The sequence below is a fragment of the Cherax quadricarinatus genome, chromosome 24 (genome assembly GCF_038502225.1).
Source record: "Cherax quadricarinatus isolate ZL_2023a chromosome 24, ASM3850222v1, whole genome shotgun sequence".
NCBI lineage: Eukaryota > Metazoa > Arthropoda > Malacostraca > Decapoda > Parastacidae > Cherax > Cherax quadricarinatus.
Genome location: NC_091315.1, coordinates 38,160,597 through 38,181,982, shown reverse-complemented (window position 1 = coordinate 38,181,982; position 21,386 = coordinate 38,160,597). Strand labels below are relative to the sequence as shown.

The following is a 21,386-nucleotide window of genomic DNA, read 5'->3' as shown; positions in this document are numbered from 1 at the left end:
AGATTGTGAAGATGGCTTCCCTCAACTTTAAGCAACTGTATCTTCAGGTTAAGGCAGAGTTAGAGGAAGCTAGAAGAGAGATTCAACGATTTAATAAAAGTTTTCCCTAACTACCTCCGTCATCCTAGTTCTTCATGTTTCCATTCCCACTTGTGGATCCCAGCTCTTCCAATGTTTCTTCGTGGTTGAAATCACCCATGATTAATAACTTCACTTCAGCTCTATGAGCTCTACTTCATGCTTTTGCTCGTTAGGTTACGTAAGGTTTGTCAGGATCAGAACAAGTGTTTCCTGACGTGGGTCTAAGTCACATGATGACCCGGAGCTGGAGTTTTTGGTCATCTGACCGAGGCCTTTCCGCTAAGATAAGATAAGATAAGATTTCGTTCGGATTTTTAACCCCGGAGGGTTAGCCACCCAGGATAACCCAAGAAAGTCAGTGCGTCATCGAGGACTGTCTAACTTATTTCCATTGGGGTCCTTAATCTTGTCCCCCAGGATGCTACCCACACCAGTCGACTAACACCCAGGTACCTATTTGCTGCTAGGTGAACAGGACAACAGGTGTAAGGAAACGTGTCGAAATGTTTCCACCCGCCGGGAATCGAACCCGGGCCCTCTTTGTGTGAAGCGGGAGCTTTGGCCACCGGGCCACCGATAGTTCCCGACTAACTTGGGTGTGGTTCGTACGTTGGTTTGTGTGCGACTAGCAGTAACAAACTTGTTGATCAGGCCCTTATGCACCCTTCAGGTAAATGTTAGTTATTGTTAGTTCGTGTTACCCCAATCCACAAATACGACCTTACTGTAATCAACAATAATACACCAATCTCTAACGTACCATTATTTTCTAAAATCTTTAAAAAGATATATCATAGCTCCGGACCTTCCTTTGCGGATGACACCCGAATTGCCATGACAGTGTCATCCATCGAAGACACTGCAAGACTCCAAGTCAGTACCTGACCAGCCGGGCTGTGGTTCGTACGTCAGTTTGCGTGCGGCCAACAGTAACAGCCTGATTGATCAGACCCTGATCCACCACAAGGCCTGGTCTCAGACCGGGCCGCGGGGGGAGGGGCGATGACCCCGAAACCCTCTCCAGGTATAATGGAATATATGCCTTTACCACTACACAAAATATTCTTAACCTCTGCCAGTTCAGCTTCGGGCCAGAAAAAAAAAAAGTATTGATGATAGGAGCATTAAGATTTAGAATTTTCTACGATCCTCTTAAGGGAAAAAAAGTGATTTTGTGCTTCGGATTTTTTTCTATTTGAGAAAAATTTCATCGCTTCCCCTATACAAACTAATCCAAATGGATGATATCCTGGTCATAAGATGTTGAATCCATTCAGAAGACCATTCAGGAGAATACTGAATCCATTCAGAAGATCATTCAGGAGAATACTGAGTCCAGTCCAGTCTGAGTCCAGGTTAGAAGCGATCAAGGTCCCAGTGTTTGCTTACGTGTCTTTCTAAACCAATACTGAGTCCATTCAGGAGATATAGGCACATGTATTTTTATTGTTATGATTAAATTGGGCTCAAGATGTCACAGTTTTACACATAAAATGATCAACTCTCCACCTACATACTTGGGTTTCACCCTCCACCTACATACTTGGGTTTCACTCTCCACCTGCATACTTGGGTTTCACCCTCCACCTACATACTTGGGTTTCACCCTCCACCTACATACTTGGGTTTCACCCTCCACCTACATACTTGGGATTCACCTTCCACCTACATACTTGGGTTTCACCCTCCACCTACATACTTGGGTTTCACCCTCCACCTACATACTTGGGTTTCACTCTCCACCTACATACTTGGGTTTCACCCTCCACCTACATACTTGGGTTTCACCCTCCACCTACATACTTGGGTTTCACCCTCCACCTACATACTTGGGTTTCACCCTCCACCTACATACTTGGGTTTCACCCTCCACCTACATACTTGGGTTTCACCCTCCACCTGCATACTTGGGTTTCACCCTCCACCTACATACTTGGGTTTCACCCTCCACCTACATACTTGGGTTTCACCCTCCACCTACATACTTGGGTTACACCCTCCACCTACATACTTGGGTTTCACCCTCCACCTACATACTTGGGTTTCACCCTCCACCTACATACTTGGGTTTCACCCTCCACCTACATACTTGGGTTTCACCCTCCACCTACATACTTGGGTTTCACCCTCCACCTACATACTTGGGTTTCACCCTCCACCTACATACTTGGGTTTCACCCTCCACCTACATACTTGGGTTTCACCCTCCACCTACATACTTGGGTTTCACCCTCCACCTGCATACTTGGGTTTCACCCTCCATCCTCGAAAGTTCAAATTAACTTTAACATGAATCACATGCCAAGTCTTCCAAGAATCACCCCTCAAGGAAGGTTCCTTGATGTTGGTGAGGGGCTCTTGATTTAGGGAATTGGATCTGTGCTCCAGTTCCCCGAATTAAGCCTGAATGCCTTCCACATATCCCCCCCCCCAGGCGCTGTATAATCCTCCGGGTTTAGCGCTTCCCCCTTGATTATAATAATAATAATAATTCCAAGAATCTGGGTCTCGTTCATAATTTGAATCTGATCGGACGAGAGGTTCTGGAGTTGTGAGTGAAATAAAATCGAAAAGTAGGAGCAAGAAAAAAAAAAAAGGAGAAAAATTAAGGCTAATTCTGAAAGGAATTCCTCTTCAGAAAAGAATATTTTGTTGGCATTTAGAAATGACAACTTTGGTGGCAGAAGGCCAGTGTAAGTAGGTATGTTTATTTAGGTACAGGTACACATAAGTCCATTATTATTATTATTATTATTATTATTATTATTATTATTATTATTATAATTAACGGGGAAGCGCTAAACCCGTAGGATTATACAGCGCCTGGGGCGGGGATGTGGAAGGTATTCAGGTTAAATTTAGGGAACCGGAGAACAGACCCAATTCCTTAGATCAAGAGCCCCTCACCAGCATCAAGGAACCTTCTTTGAGGAATACATAAGTGCAGATTATGTAAATTTAGAGGGAGCTGGACAGGCACCTGAAGTCAGTTCCTAATTAGCCGGGCGTGCGACCAGCAGTAACGACCTGGTTGATCAGGCCCTGATCCACCACGAGGCCTGATCATGGACCGAGCCGCGGGGGGGAGGGGGTGACCCCCCGAAACACCCTCCAAGTATATATAGTACACGTGTAGATTACCTTGGATAACCCCCCCCCCACAAAAAAAAAAAAAAAAAAAAAAAAAGTCAAACTCACTTATTTCCACTGGGGTTCCTGTAATATCTTATTATTTAAAGTTTAGCTATAAAACACAAAATATATCAGCAATAAGTATAACTTGATCAATTAAAACAGCTAAGTAATTCAACTGCGTAAAAATCACTTACAGCAAAAAGAATTGCAATTAAAAATAGTGTACTGGGTTATTTACAAGAATAATAACGAGGATCGACTTACAGTATCAGGAACACCAATGTTAACTGTATTACAGGAAATCATTCTCTTTTTTTTCTGTAATTTCATTCATTAATTAAGAAGCTTTTAACTGGCTTCTTGAACTGGCTTATACTGGGACTGGCTTTGGCATGTTCAGACTATCACTTCCGATTCTTAATTGCTGTATTTATTTATTTATTTATTTCGAAATTTTAGCATACATACAGAGGTACAAAAAAAATACAGGTAAGAGCAGCATGCCAAAGCCACTTATATGCATAGTATTACGGGCTGGCTTTATTTGAGGTCTGACCACATACTGTAGCTGCTATAGATTGAAAGCAGCAAATCTATAAAAATCATCTTTATATATAGACTAAATGAAGTTTACATAATTGTTTATTTTGGTTCTCTCTCTTAATCTAAAATACAGCAAAACGTGTTTTGGGATCAGCTGTTATTCTCAACCAGAACATCACATCAAACTTGTTTTAAACTAACAGGGACAAGCTTAAATGCATTAAAGAGATAATTCAAACTAAGTATCACTATTTAGTTACTCTATTTAATGTATAACAAGAATAAAAATGGTTTTAATTAGGGTTTTTAAACAATTTTAAGAGGGTTGTGAGGGAAGGAGAGTATTGGTACCACTGTAAGTCTCCAGAGGCGGCAAGGCGCTGTTTACACCACTTGTGAGAACAGTCACTTCCAGTTTTTGTCATTTTTAGTTATTTTGCGAGGGACTTACATCTCTATGTTCCCTCCACACACATTGCTTGGTTAATGATGCATATTTGGCTCCATCTTTTGTAACACATAGTGTGTATTTAGAGATTTGCGCCTTTAACACAGAGGTGATGGAACTTGCAACTTCAACACCTCTTTAATTGAGGTTTTTTAAATATGGTTTCTGTGGTTATTTTAAGACATTATCTTGCATATTTTGTGGAGAGACGGTCATGTTATATAGATTACCACACTTTTTGGTTATTGTAAAACGTTTTAGCTGCAGCTGTTGAATATTTTGAACCTCGTGTCATAATTCGTTGTTTGTTTATTTGCATTGGCTTTTTAAACTATTAATATTTAGAATATTATCCATAGACAATATGTAAATATTACATTCATGCTTTATAATATATTTGTATTGGTTAATTTTTTTTTTATATTTTCGGATTTTTGAAAACCTTCTGTCAAGAACTTTGAGAAAAGATCACAATTTTTGTTTTAATATTTCCAGATGTGATAAGATAATGATAACACCGAGTTAACAGGAACTTTGGCACATATGTACCCACATAATGCAACTAAGATGTTTGTGCAACATTAGAACATTTATTAAGAAATGTTTCACCTCTGGGAGCTTTGTCAATCCAAGTAGAGAATAAAAAGTCACAATACATTGTCTAGAGTCAATTACATTATTATTATGATCAAGGGGAAGCGCTAAACCCGTAGGATTATACAGCGCCTGGGGGGATGTGGAAGGCATTCAGGTTTAATTCGGAGAACTGAAGCACAGATCCAATTCCCTAAATCAAGAGCCCCTCACCAACATCAAGGAACCTTCCCTGAGGGCTAGAGTCCATTACAAATAACCGTCAGTTAGAACAGCCAACATATTAGTGGTTTAGTCCATCCTTCACATACTGGGAGCTTTCAAATTATTGCATATGTTTGTACATTAATTTGAAATAGTCATTATTACTGTCATTATCACTACATCTTAACAATGGTCAGGGATAGACCTAAATGTCATTATGAGTTTCCTCTCATGTAGACAGGTTTCATTTAGGCTCTTTAAACCCTTGACCATTTAACAAAGGTCTTTTGAGAGCCTTGATTGAACAAGGTATTAACTGTGTTTCTTTGTCTTGTTCCATGTAGTATCACACAAGCTACAGGTAAGGTAGCTTCAGCTACACCACATTCAGTGATTTTTGAAGCAAATTTAGCACTAGTAATTGCAGGTTCATTATCTTTATCAGGATTAGTACTGGTACTAAGTTGTACTAATTCTTGTAACCCTACTCTAATCTCAGAACTAGAGAAATACCCTTTATGATAATCTTAGATTTCCATTCTACAGTTTTGTAATTAATTTTCCCTTGTAAAATGCATATTACATGGAACCTAATCAGCAACTGTTAATCATTATTATACATAGTCTTCAGTGGCCAGGTTGGGATCACAGGCACAGAATGTCCCTGGTTCAATCTCTGGTATGGGTGGAAATGTTGGGCATGTTTCCTTACACTAGACCTCATCTTCACTAACAATGATGATCTGATAAGAAATGTCACCATATCAAAAACAATATACTCAGATCACAACATAATTGAGGTTCAACACATGTATGCGTGGAGCCCCAGACCGACATAATGAGACTAGTCACGAGGGAGCATTCACCAAAGTCAACTTCAATAACAAAAACATAAAGTGGGACCAAGTAAACCAAGTCCTAACTGATATAAGCTGGGAAGATATACTAAGCAACACAGACCCCAACGTATGCCTAGAACAGATTAACTTGGTGGCACTCGATGTATGCACAAGGCTTATTCCTCTAAGAAAAAGGAGGAGTAGATGTAAAATAGAAAGAGACAGGTGCTCCCTTTACAGGCGATGGAAAAGAAAAACAGAGCGGCTAAAAGAGGTCAATATATCTGAAATGCATAGGGAGACACTGGTCAGAGAAATAGCAAGCATCGCACTCAAGCTAAAGGAATCTTATAGGAGTCAGGAATAGCGGGAAGAACTAAAAGCCATAAATGAAATCGAAAGAAACCCAAAGTATTTCTTCTCCTATGCCAAATCAAAGTCGAGAACAACATCCAGTATTGGGCCCCTACTTAAACAAGATGGGTCCTACACAGATGACAGCAAGGAAATGAGTGAGCTACTCAAGTCCCAATATGACTCAGTTTTTAGCAAGCCGCTAACCAGACTGAGAGTCGAAGATCAAAATGAATTTTTTATGAGAGAGCCACAAAATTTGGTTAACACAAGCCTATCCGATATTATCCTGACGCCAAATGACTTCGAACAGGCGATAAATGACATGCCCGTGCACTCTGCTCCAGGGCCAAACTCGTGGAACTCCGTGTTCATCAAGAACTGCAAGAAGCCCCTATCACGAGCCTTTTCCATCCTATGGAGATGGAGCATGGACACGGGGGTCGTCCCACAGTTACTAAAAACAACAGACATAGCCCCACTCCACAAAGGGGGCAGTAAAGCAACAGCAAAGAACTACAGACCGATAGCACTAACATCCCATATCATAAAAATCTTTGAAAGGGTCCTAAGAAGCAAGATCACCACCCATCTAGAAACCCATCAGTTACACAACCCAGGGCAACATGGGTTTAGAACAGGTCGCTTCTGTCTGTCTCAACTATTGGATCACTACGACAAGGTCCTAAATGCACTAGAAGATAAAAAGAATGCAGATGTAATATATACAGACTTTGCAAAAGCCTTCGACAAGTGTGACCATGGCGTAATAGCGCACAAAATGCGTGCTAAAGGAATAACAGGAAAAGTCGGTCGATGGATCTATAATTTCCTCACTAACAGAACACAGAGAGTAGTCGTCAACAGAGTAAAGTCCGAGGCAGCTACGGTGAAAAGCTCTGTTCCACAAGGCACAGTACTCGCTCCCATCTTGTTCCTCATCCTCATATCCGACATAGACAAGGATGTTAGCCACAGCACCGTGTCTTCCTTTGCAGATGACACCCGAATCTGCATGACAGTGTCTTCCATTGCAGACACTGCAAGGCTCCAGGCGGACATCAACCGAATCTCAGTGGGCTGCAGAAAACAATATGAAGTTCAACGATGAGAAATTTCAATTACTCAGATATGGTAAACACGAGGAAATTAAATCTTCATCAGAGTACAAAACAAATTCTGGCCACAAAATAGAGCGAAACACCAACGTCAAAGACCTGGGAGTGATCATGTCGGAGGATCTCGCCTTCAAGGACCATAACATTGTATCAATCGCATCTGCTAGAAAAATGACAGGATGGATAATGAGAACCTTCAAAACTAGGGAGGCCAAGCCCATGATGACACTCTTCAGGTCACTTGTTCTATCTAGGCTGGAATATTGCTGCACACTAACAGCACCTTTCAAGGCAGGTGAAATTGCTGACCTAGAAAATGTACAGAGAACCTTCACGGCGCGCATAATGGAGATAAAACACCTCAATTACTGGGAGCGCTTGAGGTTCCTGAACCTGTATTCCCTGGAATGCAGGCGGGAGAGATACATGATTATATACACCTGGAAAATCCTAGAGGGACTAGTACCGAACTTGCACACGAAAATCACTCACTACGAAAGCAAAAGACTTGGCAGATGATGCAACATCCCCCCAATGAAAAGCAGGGGTGTCACTAGCACGTTAAGAGACCATACAATAAGTGTCAGGGGACCGAGACTGTTCAGCTGCCTCCCAGCATACATAAGGGGGATTACCAACAGACCCCTGGCAGTCTTCAAGCTGGCACTGGACAAGCACCTAAAGTCGGTTCCTGACCAGCCGGGCTGTGGCTCGTATGTTGGTTTGCGTGCAGCCAGCAGCAACAGCCTGGTTGATCAGGCTCTGATCCACCAGGAGGCCTGGTCACAGACCGGGCTGCGGGGGCGTTGACCCCCAGAACTCTCTCCAGGTAAACTCCAGGTAAACACTAGCAGTAAGTAGGTACCTGGGTGTTAGTTGACTGGTGTGGGTTGCATCCTGGGTGGACAAGATTAATTAAAGGGCCCCAATGGAAATAAGACAGTTCTTGATGACACACTGACTTTCTTGGGTTATCCTGGGTAGCAAACCCTACAGGTTAAAATTCCCACCAAATCTTATTTTAACTACAAAATTATGTTGAGACTTAAGATATCTTAACTCGTGTATCAAGTTAAATATGTTCGATTTTGAGATAAGCTTTTGTTTGGATTTTTAACCCCGGAAGGTTAGCCACCCAGGTGCATCATTGAGGGACTGTCTTTTCTTATTTCCATTGGGGTCCTCAATCTTGTCCTCCAGGATGTGACCCACACCAGTTGACTAACACCCAGGTACCTACTTGCTTGGTAGGTGAACTGGACAGCAGGTGTAAGGAAACATACCCATTGTTTCCACCCTTGCTGGAGATCAAACCACGGACACTGTGTGAAGCAAGAGTGTTGCCTGCTAGGTCTCTAAGAGATCTACTGCTTGCTCATAGTCTATAATTAATGTGTGTTCATTACCTTCTACTTGTCTGTTTAAATAGATCAATTTAGTAACAGCATTTAAGCCTTTTCTATCATTAACTGAAGCTGTGAAACTAGACTAAAATCCTTCCTAATTATCGGGAGGTCTAATAACTATAATGTTTAAGAACATAAGAAAGGAGGCACACTGCAGGAGGCCTGTTGGCCCATACTAGGCAGGTCCTTTACAATTCATCTCACTAACAAAACATTTGCCCAACCCAATTTTCAATGACACCCAAGAAATAAGCTCTGATGTGAAAGTCCCACTCAAATCCAACCCCTCCCACTCATGTACTTATCCAACCTAAATTTGAAACTACACTATAAGTTGCATTAACCTTATGGGTTACAGTAAAGTCAGATAATGACTTTGAACAAAAAATTTGTGCTCAAATACATTATCTTGTAGTTCACTGAATTGATCTTGTAGATGTTCTGCTCTTACTTGTTAATACAGCCACCTACTAGTAGGAATCATCTCTCTCTCTTGCAGTTCTTCATAATGAAATTTAGTTCTTACCTATTTATAACTTCAATACAAACCTCTTCACACTTTTGTAAATCTTTGGTCACATGACCTTTTTTTAGTGTTGACAGATACTGAGACAGATTTATTTCATTCAATGACAATGGACATTATATTTAAAATGCTTGCCTAGATGCAAAACACTTTTTGAGTTAAGAGTCAAAGCTTTATCTGCAAAGAATTAGCTGATGTCTTTTTGAAGAATTGAAATGAGAGTGTTAGTTTTGTTTGTCTTATTCAGAAAGGTTTCCTTATGACACATTTTTTATTTCACAGATGTGAAACATTTTATTGAGGGTGATAGTTCCAGCCTTGCACGATGGATCAACTAATAAGAGAGTTAAGCCACAGGTGCTTACCTGTGAGGCAGTTGAAGAAGCTACTAAAAAATCATATGTCCCAGAATCATGTAAGTATTTATCTGGAAGCTAGCCATGGTTTTAAGTGGTGCAGAGTAAGACATTATTGGTAAAATGAATGTCAAGTGTACAAGTAGTTAAGTTGGGTGTTAATTATACTGTACATGTATATGTTATCCCTTTTCTGAGGACATTGGCACAGAATCATTTCTTTATAACCATGTGTATCATAGGAAGTAACTAAAATACCTAGAACAAGGGATTTCTTATCTGCACACACTTAAGAATGAAACGAAGAAAATTTTAAAGATAGTTTGTTTGAATAGGTGAGAATATAATATGACTTAGGTAGGATTGGTTGATGTTATGAATGAATGGAAAATAGATAACCTAACACTGAACAACACCGAGTTAAGAGGGAAGAGAAAATTTGAGTAGGAGGAAGTTTAAAAATGAGTTGAAGAAAGGCATAGTGGTAATGGTAAATGAACAATTGCAGGAAAAGATTGGTACAATATAAATGCTTAATTAAAAAAAAATAAAAAATGGTTACAAGAAGTGAGTAATAGGTGTGTGTGTTTGGGTTACAAGAAGTGAAAAATAATTTTGTTTATTTTGAGATGAATGAAATTTTGGAATATGCTAGCTGAATATCTGAGAATGTTGAGTCAAGCAAGAGAATAATTGTTTTGAGTCATTACTGTCAAAAACGGGGTAGACTGTTGTGGAATGCATGCTAAGACAGTTCGTATTGGAGTATTAACTGTGACAGTGCTGGATCTTTAATACAAGACTTGTACAGTTATTTTATTAGTTATTGTATTATTTTCATTCTAATATTAATAACTCGAGCCACATTTTCTTTTTGTAGTGATCTTGATCTTAGTTCGGCTGCACCTGTACTGTGGCTTTTACTTAATTACTTTGTCCCTAACTCTTATTTAATCATCCTCTCTCAGGTTGGTGAATAAAGAAAGTGATTGCTCTTTTTGGAAATATATCTTCAGTTGTGTAAAGATGCAGTGAATTACAGTAGCACTTGTATGCCTAGACACTTTAAAATAGTGATGTCATTGCTAATTATTTCATGTAATCTATTAACAGATGAAAAATCAGCATAAATGGGTCAAGGTTGCTAAACGTTTAGTCAATGAGGCTGTAGATTCTGCATCAGAAATACTATTTGAAAATGTCTTTAGAATAACTAAGATGTAAGTATTCATTAACTGATTTTATAGAAGTACATTTTTTATGTGCGTGGATGTTGTGCAGATGATAAGAAAGAGATGATTGTGGATGTTATGAATGAGAAGAAGCTGGATGTCCTGGCTTTAAGTGAAACAAAGCTGAAGGGGGTGGGAGAGTTTCAGTGGAGAGGAATAAATGGGATTAGGTCAGGGGTTTCAAATAGAGTTAGAGCTAAAGAAGGAGTAGCAATAATGTTGAAGGATAAGCTATGGCAGGAAAAGAGGGACTATAAATGTATTAATTCAAGGATTATGTGGAGTAAAATAAAGATTGGATGTGAAAAGTGGGTTATAATAAGCATGTATGCACCTGGAGAAGAGAGAAGTGTAGAGGAGAGAGAGAGATTTTGGGAAATGTTGAGTGAATGCGTGGGGAGTTTTGAATCAAGTGTGAGAGTAATGGTGGTTGGGGATTTCAATGCTAAAGTGGGTAAAAATGTTATGGAGGGAGTAGTAGGTAAATTTGGGGTGCCAGGGGTAAATGTAAATGGGGAGCCTTTAATTGAGCTATGTGTAGAAAGAAATTTGGTAATAATACATATTTTATGAAAAAGAGGATAAATAAATATACAAGGTATGATGTAGCACGTAATGAAAGTAGTTTATTAGATTATGTATTGGTGGATAAAAGGTTGATGGGTAGGCTAGAGGATGTACATGTTTATAGAGGGGCAACTGATATATCGGATCATTATTTAGTTGTAGCTACAGTTAGAGTAAGAGGTAGATGGGAAAAGAGGAAGGTGGCAACAACAAGTAAGAGGGAGGTGAAAGTGTATAAACTAAGGGAGGAGGAAGTTCGGGTGAGATATAAGCGACTATTGGCAGAAAGGTGGGATAGTGCAAAGATGAGTAATGGGGGGGTTGAAAAGGGTTGGAATAGTTTTAAAAATGCAGTATTAGAATGTGGGGCAGAAGTTTGTGGTTATAGGAGGGTGGGTGCAGGAGGAAAGAGGAGTGATTGGTGGAATGATGAAGTAAAGGGTGTGATAAAAGAGAAAAAGGTAGCTTATGAGAGGTTTTTACAAAGCAGAAGTGTTATAAGAAGAGCAGAATATATGGAGAGTAAAAGAAAGGTAAAGAGAGTGGTGAGAGAGTGCAAAAGGAGAGCAGATGATAGAGTGGGAGAGGCACTGTCAAGAAATTTTAATGAAAATAAGAAAAAATTTTGGAGTGAGTTAAACAAGTTAAGAAAGCCAAGGGAAAATATGGATTTGTCAGTTAAAAACAGAGTAGGGGAGTTAGTAGATGGGGAGATGGAGGTATTAGGTAGATGGCGAGAATATTTTGAGGAACTTTTAAAGGTTAAGGAAGAAACAGAGGCAGTAATTTCATGCACTGGTCAGGGAGGTATACCATCTTTTAGGAGTGAAGAAGAGCAGAATGTAAGTGTGGGGGAGGTACGTGAGGCATTACGTAAAATGAAAGGGGGTAAAGCAGCTGGAACTGATGGGATCATGACAGAAATGTTAAAAGCAGGGGGGGATATAGTGTTGGAGTGGTTGGTACTTTTGTTCAATAAGTGTATGAAAGAGGGGAAGGTACCTAGGGATTGGCGGAGAGCATGTATAGTCCCTTTATATAAAGGGAAAGGGGACAAAAGAGACTGTAAAAATTATAGAGGAATAAGCTTACTGAGTATACCAGGAAAAGTGTACGGTAGGGTTATAATTGAAAGAATTAGAGGTAAGACAGAATGTAGGATTGCGGATGAGCAAGGAGGTTTCAGAGTGGGTAGGGGATGTGTAGATCAAGTGTTTACATTGAAGCATATATGTGAACAGTATTTAGATAAAGGTAGGGAAGTTTTTATTGCATTTATGGATTTAGAAAAGGCATATGATAGAGTGGATAGAGGAGCAATGTGGCAGATGTTGCAAGTATATGGAATAGGTGGTAAGTTATTAAATGCTGTAAAGAGTTTTTATGAGGATAGTGAGGCTCAGGTTAGGGTGTGTAGAAGAGAGGGAGACTATTTCCCGGTAAAAGTAGGTCTTAGACAGGGATGTGTAATGTCACCATGGTTGTTTAATATATTTATAGATGGGGTTGTAAAGGAAGTAAATGCTAGGGTGTTCGGGAGAGGGGTGGGATTAAATTTTGGGGAATCAAATTCAAAATGGGAATTGACACAGTTACTTTTTGCTGATGATACTGTGCTTATGGGAGATTCTAAAGAAAAATTGCAAAGGTTAGTGGATGAGTTTGGGAATGTGTGTAAAGGTAGAAAGCTGAAAGTGAACATAGAAAAGAGTAAGGTGATGAGGGTGTCAAATGATTTAGATAAAGAAAAATTGGATATCAAATTGGGGAGGAGGAGTATGGAAGAAGTGAATGTTTTCAGATACATATATTATGTACTTGGGAGTTGATGTGTCGGCGGATGGATTTATGAAGGATGAGGTTAATCATAGAATTGATGAGGGAAAAAAGGTGAGTGGTGCGTTGAGGTATATGTGGAGTCAAAAAACGTTATCTATGGAGGCAAAGAAGGGAATGTATGAAAGTATAGTAGTACCAACACTTTTATATGGGTGCGAAGCTTGGGTGGTAAATGCAGCAGCGAGGAGACGGTTGGAGGCAGTGGAGATGTCCTGTTTAAGGGCAATGTGTGGTGTAAATATTATGCAGAAAATTCGGAGTGTGGAAATTAGGAGAAGGTGTGGAGTTAATAAAAGTATTAGTCAGAGGGCAGAAGAGGGGTTGTTGAGGTGGTTTGGTCATTTAGAGAGAATGGATCAAAGTAGAATGACATGGAAAGCATATAAATCTATAGGGGAAGGAAGGCGGGGTAGGGGTCGTCCTCGAAAGGGTTGGAGAGAGGGGGTAAAGGAGGTTTTGTGGGCGAGGGGCTTGGACTTCCAGCAAGCGTGCATGAGCGTGTTAGATAGGAGTGAATGGAGACGAATGGTACTTGGGACCTGACGATCTGTTGGAGTGTGAGCAGGGTAATATTTAGTGAAGGGATTCAGGGAAACCGGTTATTTTCATATAGTCGGACTTGAGTCCTGGAAATGGGAAGTACAATGCCTGCACTTTAAAGGAGGGGTTTGGGATATTGGCAGTTTGGAGGGATATGTTGTGTATCTTTATATGTGTATGCTTCTAGACTGTTGAGCATTTATATTTTTATAATTATTTAAAGACTAACTCTATGTGATCTCCCAAGTTAAATGAAAAACCAGTAAAATATAAAATGATGTAAAAATGTGTAAAACGGTGCAAAATGTATTTATAATATAGTTATGTCATCTTGTTTTATGCATATTAACTTAAGAATGTTTTCTTGAATAGACTTTAAACTTGAAATACTAATTTATGCTCATAAAATAAAGCTTCCTATATATTGAACATGTGTTTGGGAAGTGTAACTTGCTCACTCTGCTTTTCGAGGTTTTAAGTTAGTGTCAGGACTCTTAGTTCTGAAGTTTTGTTGTTTGAATTTGTTTTGAAATGAGCAGTTTTAAGGCTTGTAAGTGCTTTTAAGTAACCTTATTTATTCTAAGGAGCTTTAAGTATTTTCTTAGTAAATTCTTCACAGTTCTCTTATATTTTTGGTAAAGATAGAAGGGCTTGATGCTGAATAGGAAGAGGGGAAAAGAAAGAAAATAAATAAGAGGAAAAAGAAATGGAAAGGATTTTATTTTTTAGACAGGTTCATTAAATTGTGTTATGAAATACATGGGGATAAAACAAGGGATAACTCATTTAGTTACCCTATTGTGTTCCATAACACATATGCACTTCCTGACAAAAAAAAATAATTTGAGTACCATTCTCAATAAAATTAATGTACAGTATTTACCATTACTCAAAAGGATTATGATTTTTACTGTCATTTATTTTTTTTATTTCATAGTAATACAGAGAAGGCAGTGGAGAGAGGGTTAAAAAATCCACAGTCTGATGGACTTTTATACCGTGTCCTCCTAGGAAGCTTGATCAAGCATGTCCACTGTGCTGTTGAGAATTCTGTGAGTATTTTAGCCAAAGCTTATTTCCTTGGTTACATGTTTATTTTTTAAGTACAAAGCATGGCATAGAATTTTACAAGTTTATGTTAAGTATAAACTTAGTGTTTGCATTAAATCTTCAGTGATAAATCAGATATGTATTCTACACTAGAATTAATCTTTAAATAAAGGGCATTGAGCAACTGGACTGATTGGAAATTGCTTTGCAGTCAGCAGAAGGATGATCATGATTCTATCATACATTGCATTGACTCGCCCACATGGGTTAAGCGCATCATGAAGTGTAATCTGCATTTTTTGTAATAAAAATATTAGCCTTTTCAGGTAATTTTAAACATTTTAGTGACCAGAATGCATACTGTTAACAGGTTGTATAATACACTACATTGTATTAACCCTTAAACTGTCCAAACGTAGATCTACGTTTTTTCAACATTTGAAAGTATGTAAAAAAACATAGATCATCTTCTTTTTTTTTTTTTACATTTGAAAACGTGTAAATAAAACTTTGATGTACTTTTTTTTTTGTTTTATATGAAAATATGTAAAAAAATGTAGATCTACTTTTGGAGCACTATGTATGTGAACGTAAATTTGTTTGGACAGTTTAAGGGTTAAGTACTGTGATTGTTATGTTTAATATACTGTTGGGATTCATGTTAACCCTTTGACTGTTTTCAACGTATAAATACGTCTTACGAGCCAATGTTTCTGACGTATATATACTCAATAATTCTAGCGGCTTCAAATCAAGCGGGAGAAAGCTGGTAGGCCCACATGTGAGAGAATGGGTCTGTGTGGTCAGTGTGCACCACGTAAAAAAAATCCTGCAGCACACATTGCGTAATGAGAAAAAAAAAAACTGATCGTTTTTTTGGAATAAAACGCCGACTTTGAGGTGTATTTTCGTAAAATATTTATCGTTGTATTCGTGTTTTCATGGTCTTAGGTGATAAAATGGAAAACATATTACAGAAATAGAGATGATTTTCATTACTTTGACGATGAAAACGACCTTGAAACTGAGCTCAAAGTAGCGGAAATGTTCGATTTTTACCAATGTTCAGGAATAAATAAATCACACCACACGTCCAATACACGTCAACTGGGGAGTCTAATATTCTTTCAGTAGTGCACTGATATTATTTATACCATTTTTACAATAATGCAGTAGTCTGCATAGCAGTAAATTTTGTATTTTTTTGTATGAATAAAAAATCAAAATAGAAAGCAATAATAATATAAGAGGGGCCTAGAGATGTGACTAATGAACAGAGCATATGTTATTTTAGTGCCACGAATGTCTACCTTGTTTATTCTGGACCCTATTTTGAAATTGGCATCTTTTTTAGTTTGCGTGAAATTGGCCAAATTGCCAATTTCTGACCACCATATTGGGTAGTCCAAATTAGTAAATGGGAGGTTTCTTGTACTTAGCTGATAGATAAAATGGAGTTCTAAAGAAATAGCGATGAGTTTGGTCAACTGGAACAATGGAATTGGCTGAAAATAGGGCTCAAAGTCGGCGAAATCGCCAATACGCATATGCCGCCGAGACCTCTAACTTCGCAGGAGCATAATTCCATGAGTTTTTGACCAAATTTAGAACTTTTGGTGTCATTACCATCGGGAAAAGATTCTCTATCATTTCATAAGAAAAAATAATTTTTTTTTACAAAAATTGAGCAACATAGAATGACAGTTTCAGAAAGGGGCCTGAAACAGTCAAAGGGTTAAGTATGGAATTAGGTGTTTAACCCTTTGACTGTTTCAGGCCCCTTTCTGAAACTGTCATTCTATGTCGATAAATTTTTGAAAAAAAAAATTTATTTTTAATTATGAAATGATAGAGAATCTTTTCCCGATGGTAATGACACCAAAAGTTCAAAATTTGGTCAAAAACTCGTGGAATTACGCTCCCGCGAAGTTAGCGGTCTCGGCGACATATGCGTATCGGCGATTTCGCCGACTTTGAGCCCTATTTTCAGCCAATTCCATTGTTCCAGTTGACCAAGCTCATAGCTATTTCTTTAGAACTCCATTTTATCTATCAGCTGAGTACAAGAAACCGCCCATTTACCAATTTGGACTACCCAATATGGTGGTCAGAAATTGGCAATTTGGCCAATTTCACGCAAAATAAAAAAGATGCCAATTTCAAAATAGGGTCCAGAATAAACAAGGTAGACATTCTTGGCACTAAAATAACATATCCTCTGTTCATTAGTCACATCTCTAGGCCCCTCTTATATTATTATTGCTTTCTATTTTTATTTTTTATTCATACAAAAAAATACAAAATTTACTGTTATGCAGACTATTGCATTATTGTAAAAATGGTATAAATAATATCAGTGCACTAGTGAAAGAATATTAGACTCCCCAGTTGACGTGTATTGGACGTGTGATGTGATTTGTTTACTCCTGAACATTGGTAAAAATCGAACATTTCCGCTACTTTGAGCTCAGTTTCAAGGTCGTTTTCATCGTCAAAGTAATGAAAACCATCTCTATTTCTGTAATATGTTTTCCATTTTATCACCTTAGACCATGAAAACGCAAATACAACGATAAATACTATACGAAAATACACCTCAAAGTTGGCGTTTTAATCCAAAAAAAAATGATCAGAGTTGTTTTTTTTCTCATTACGCACTGTGTGCTGCAGGATTTTTTTTATGTGGTGCACACAGACCACACAGACCCATTCTCTCACATGTGGGCCTACCGGCTTTCTCACACTTGATTTGAAGCCGCTAGAATTATTGAGTGTATATACGTCAGAAACAGTGGCTCGTAAGACGTATTTATACGGCGTAAACAGTCAAAGGGTTAAAATCCTAATGAAAATTTTATAATTTTTATCTCAATTCTTTCATCATATTAGTAAAATATCAAGAGCATTTAATTTTAAAATGTTTTAGCTATTTATGTAAGTTTGTCTAATGTATTGTTTGCCTATTTAATGTAGGGGTAGTATTTTGAAACTTTCATTAATATACATTTTACTAGGAGTTCTCTGGATCCGAGATCACAAGATTGATCTCTCTCCTCCTTTCTGCAGTGATTGACATGGAAGCTGCTTCTGTCAGGTGAGGATGCTTTTAATATCATATTTTTTTTTTTTTTTCAACAAGTCGGCCGTCTCCCACTGAGGTAGGGTGACCCAAAAAAAGAAAGAAAATCCCCAAAAAGAAAATACTTTCATCGTCATTCAACACTTTCACCACACTCACACATTATCACTGTTTTTGCAGAGGTGCTCAGAATACAACAGTTTAGAAGCATATACGTATAAAGATACACAACATATCCCTCCAAACTGCCAATATCCCAAACCCCTTCTTTAAAGTGCAGGCATTGTACTTTCCATTTCCAGAACTCAAGTCTGACTATATGAAAATAACCGGTTTCCCTGAATCCCTTCGCTAAATATTACCCTGCTCACACTCCAACAGATCGTCAGGTCCCAAGTACCATTCGTCTCCATTCACTCCTATCTAACACGCTCATGCACGCTTGCTGGAAGTCCAAGCCCCTCGCCCACAAAACCTCCTTTACCCCCTCTCTCCAACCCTTTCGAGGATGACCCCTACCCCGCCTTCCTTCCCCTATAGATTTATATGCTTTCCATGTCATTCTACTTTGATCCATTTTCTCTAAATGACCAAACCACCTCAACAACCCCTCTTCTGCCCTCTGACTAATACTTTTATTAACTCCACACCTTTTCCTAATTTCCACACTCCGAATTTTCTGCGTAATATTTACACCACACATTGCCCTTAGACAGGACATCTCCACTGCCTCCAACCGTCTCCTCGCTGCTGCATTTACCACCCAAGCTTCACATCCATATAAGAGTGTTGGTACTACTATACTTTCATACATTCCCTTCTTTGCCTCCATAGATAACGTTTTTTGACTCCACATATACCTCAACGCACCACTCATCTTTTTTCCCTCATCAATTCTATGATTAACCTCATCCTTCATAAATCCATCCGCCGACACGTCAACTCCCAAGTATCTGAAAACATTCACTTCTTCCATACTCCTCCCCAATTTGATATCCAATTTTTCTTTATCTAACTCATTTGATACCCTCATCATCTTACTCTTTTCTATGTTCACTTTCAACTTTCTACCTTTACACACATTCCCAAACTCATCCACTAACCTTTGCAATTTTTCTTTAGAATCTCCCATAAGCACAGTTTCATCAGCAAGAAGTAACTGTGTCAATTCCCATTTTGAATTTGATTCCCCAAAATTTAATCCCACCCCTCTCCCGAACACCCTAGCATTTACTTCCTTTACAACCCTATCTATAAATATATTAAACAACCATGGTGACATTACACATCCCTGTCTAAGACCTACTTTTACCGGGAAGTAGTCTCCCTCTCTTCTACACACCCTAACTTGAGCCTCACTATCCTCATAAAAGCTCTTTACAGCATTTAGTAACTTACCACCTATTCCATGTACTTGCAACATCTGCCACATTGCTCCTCTATCCACTCTATCATATGCCTTTTCTAAATCCATAAATGCAATAAAAACTTCCCTACCTTTATCTAAATACTGTTCACATATATGCTTCAATGTAAACACTTGATCTACACATCCCCTACCCACTCTGAAACTGCCTTGCTCATCTGCAATCCTACATTCTGTCTTATCTCTAATTCTTTCAATTATAACCCTACTGTACACTTTTCCTGGTATACTCAGTAAACTTATTCCTCTATAATTTTTACAATCTCTTTTGTCCCCTTTCCCTTTATATAAAGGGACTATACATGCTCTCTGCCAATCCCTAGGCTGTAAATTACTATATGGTTATTAATATTAAACAAACTTAATTATAAACTTAAAAATATATAATTGTATCATGAATTGTACTACCTCATATTAATAATGGAGTAGTCTACCACTCTTCACCTGTCTACACTTAAGTAGACTATAAGTATTAGGTTAAGTCTGCCTGAAATGCCTCGGCATGATAGTGGCTTTCTTTGTTCCAATCAAATTATAAAATGTAAACACAGATTGTAACCTTAGCAAAGAAATACACCTACCATCCGACTTACGACCGAGTTCGGTTCTGAGAAACCGGCCGTAAGTCAAAATGGTCGTAAGTCGAACTTTACTACTGAATGTCAACAAAACATTTTTGTAATGACTTTATTTTATTGTTTTATTTTGGTATTTCATGTTTTACTTTACTTTTTATGTTGTTAGTACTGTATTTTATATTGTAAGGTTTAGGATAAACACTGTGTACAACACAAATAGTTGTTTATTTCCCAGAAATTTGGCATAAAAAACACGGCCGTAAGTCGAGTGGCCGTAAGTCGAGCAGGTCGTAAGTCGGATGGTAGGTGTAGTTTTATTTTTATATCTTTATTTATTCTGGTCAGATAATTCAGTGCCCTAGAGTTTGAATCTCTGAGAGGAGACCAGTGTTAATTTTAAATTCTAGTAAAGTAACTTTCAGGAGTGTGCAATGCTAATCGTCGTTGGTTTATTGTAACATTTCATTTATCTTTTAAGTTAAATATATATATATATATATATATATATATATATATATATATATATATATATATATATATATATATATATATATATATATATATATATATTTTTTTTTTTTTTTTTTTTTTTTTTTTTTTTTTTTTTTTTCAACAAGTCGGTCGTCTCCCACCGAAGCAGGGTGACCCAAAAAAGAAAGAAAATCCCCAAAAAGAAAATACTTTCATCATCATTCAACACTTTCACCACACTCACACATTATCACTGCTTTTGCAGAGGTGCTCAGAATATAACAGTTTAGAAGCATATACGTATAGAGATACACAACATATCCCTCCAAACTGCCAATATCCCAAACCCCTCCTTTAAAGTGCAGGCATTGTACTTCCCATTTCCAGGACTCAAGTCCGACTATATGAAAATAATATTTTTTTATTTTTTTATTATCACACCGGCCGATTCCCACCAAGGCAGGGTGGCCCGAAAAAGAAAAACTTTCACCATCATTCACTCCATCACTGTCTTGCCAGAAGGGTGCTTTACACTACAGTTTTTAAACTGCAACATTAACACCCCTCCTTCAGAGTGCAGGCACTGTACTTCCCATCTCCAGGACTCAAGTCCGGCCTGCCGGTTTCCCTGAATCCCTTCATAAATGTTACTTTGCTCACACTCCAACAGCACGTCAAGTATTAAAAACCATTTGTCTCCATTCACTCCTATCAAACACGCTCAAGCATGCCTGCTGGAAGTCCAAGCCCCTCGCACACAAAACCTCCTTTACCCCCTCCCTCCAACCCTTCCTAGGCCGACCCCTACCCCGCCTTCCTTCCACTACAGACTGATACACTCTTGAAGTCATTCTGTTTCGCTCCATTCTCTCTACATGTCCGAACCACCTCAACAACCCTTCCTCAGCCCTCTGGACAACAGTTTTGGTAATCCCGCACCTCCTCCTAACTTCCAAACTACGAATTCTCTGCATTATATTCACACCACACATTGCCCTCA

General features: G+C 38.5%; 1 protein-coding gene across 4 annotated transcripts in view; it reads left to right on the top strand.

The window, feature by feature from the left end:
- The first annotated feature begins 4,114 nt into the window (after positions 1-4,114).
- Positions 4,115-21,386, top strand: part of LOC128690891 (microtubule-associated protein futsch) — an 85,986-nt gene continuing 68,714 nt past the window's right edge. For 2 of the 4 annotated variants that reach the window (XM_070088381.1, XM_053779651.2), the window contains exons 1-5: positions 4,115-4,154; positions 9,531-9,663; positions 10,718-10,824; positions 14,720-14,834; positions 17,847-17,926. In XM_070088381.1, the coding sequence (XP_069944482.1) occupies positions 9,574-9,663; positions 10,718-10,824; positions 14,720-14,834; positions 17,847-17,926 (392 nt within the window). In that variant the 5' untranslated portion in view covers positions 4,115-4,154; positions 9,531-9,573. The other 2 variants (XM_053779653.2, XM_053779652.2) reach the window with 2 other exon arrangements.